Below are 978 nucleotides of genomic sequence, written 5' to 3'. Positions count from 1 at the left end.
ATATATATATATATCCATTTATCTTGAATAGAACTGAAAAATATTTTCGGTTAAAGAAAGTGAGGTCGCCTGGTTTCAGTGGTGAAATTTGCAAAAAAATGGCCACCAAAGTTGGTAACTTTCATAGCTGAAGAGTCTTTGAAAACTGAAATGTGACATATTTTGTGCCTTTAATCAATGTTTTTCAGTAAAATTCACATGGAAATGTGTTTTTATATGGACATAAAAGAGATTAATCCCCCCCCCCAAAAAAAGAAATCGATAAAAATTTCCAAACTGGAGGAAAAACGCCTGTTTCTATGACTTCATTATTTTGACAAGGGCCTGATTTCATCTCGCTGCCTCACATATAACTTGCAAACTTGTGTCAAATGTGACGTAAAACTTGCACATTCCAGGTTCATGGTGCTGGAGTACTACACCGACTCCGACTCACGCGCCAAGATGGCGGAGTACGGCGCCCACCCGTTCAACTTTGACCTGGTGGATAACCTTGACATTCCCACCAACGCCTCGCAGATCATGGCGCTCATCTCTGAGGAGTACATGGACAAACCTGCATCTTACTGGCCTACCTTTGTGGTAGGTGGTTGTTGTTGGTGGTGGTGGTGATGTTGTTGTTGTTGTTGTTGAAGGTGATGTTGTTGGTGGTGGTGTTGTTGGTGGTGATGTCGTGGTTGTTGTTGTTGTTGTTTTGATGTGGTGGTGGTGTTGTTTGTGGTGGTGGTGGTGTTGTTGGTGGTGGTAGTGGTAGTGGTGGTGTTGGTGGTGTTGTTGTTGTTGTTGTTTGTGTTGTTGTTGTCGTTGTTGTTGTTGTTGTTGGTGGTGGTGGTGGTGATGTTGTTGTTGTTGTTGTAGTGGTGGTGGTGATGTTGTTGTTGTTGTTGGTGGTGGTGGTGTTGGTGGTGGTGTTGTTGTTGTTGGTGGTGGTGTTGTTGGTGGTGGTGGTGGTGTTGGTGTTGTTGCTGTTATTGGTGG

The 978-nt window shown here is 43.5% G+C and overlaps 1 protein-coding gene across 1 annotated transcript in view; it reads left to right on the top strand.

Moving 5' to 3' along the window:
- LOC101851981 (maltase 1) overlaps positions 1–978 on the top strand; it is a gene marked incomplete in the record, with an annotated part of 53,657 nt that overhangs the window by 45,686 nt on the left and 6,993 nt on the right. Inside the window, 1 exon segment of the mRNA XM_013087316.2 lies at positions 399–582. Within this exon segment, the coding sequence (XP_012942770.2) occupies positions 399–582 (184 nt within the window).

The sequence above is a fragment of the Aplysia californica genome, unplaced genomic scaffold, assembly GCF_000002075.1.
Source record: "Aplysia californica isolate F4 #8 unplaced genomic scaffold, AplCal3.0 scaffold00572, whole genome shotgun sequence".
NCBI lineage: Eukaryota > Metazoa > Mollusca > Gastropoda > Aplysiida > Aplysiidae > Aplysia > Aplysia californica.
The sequence above is the reverse complement of the archived record's forward strand: the minus strand, read 5'-3'. Positions and strand labels throughout refer to the sequence as shown.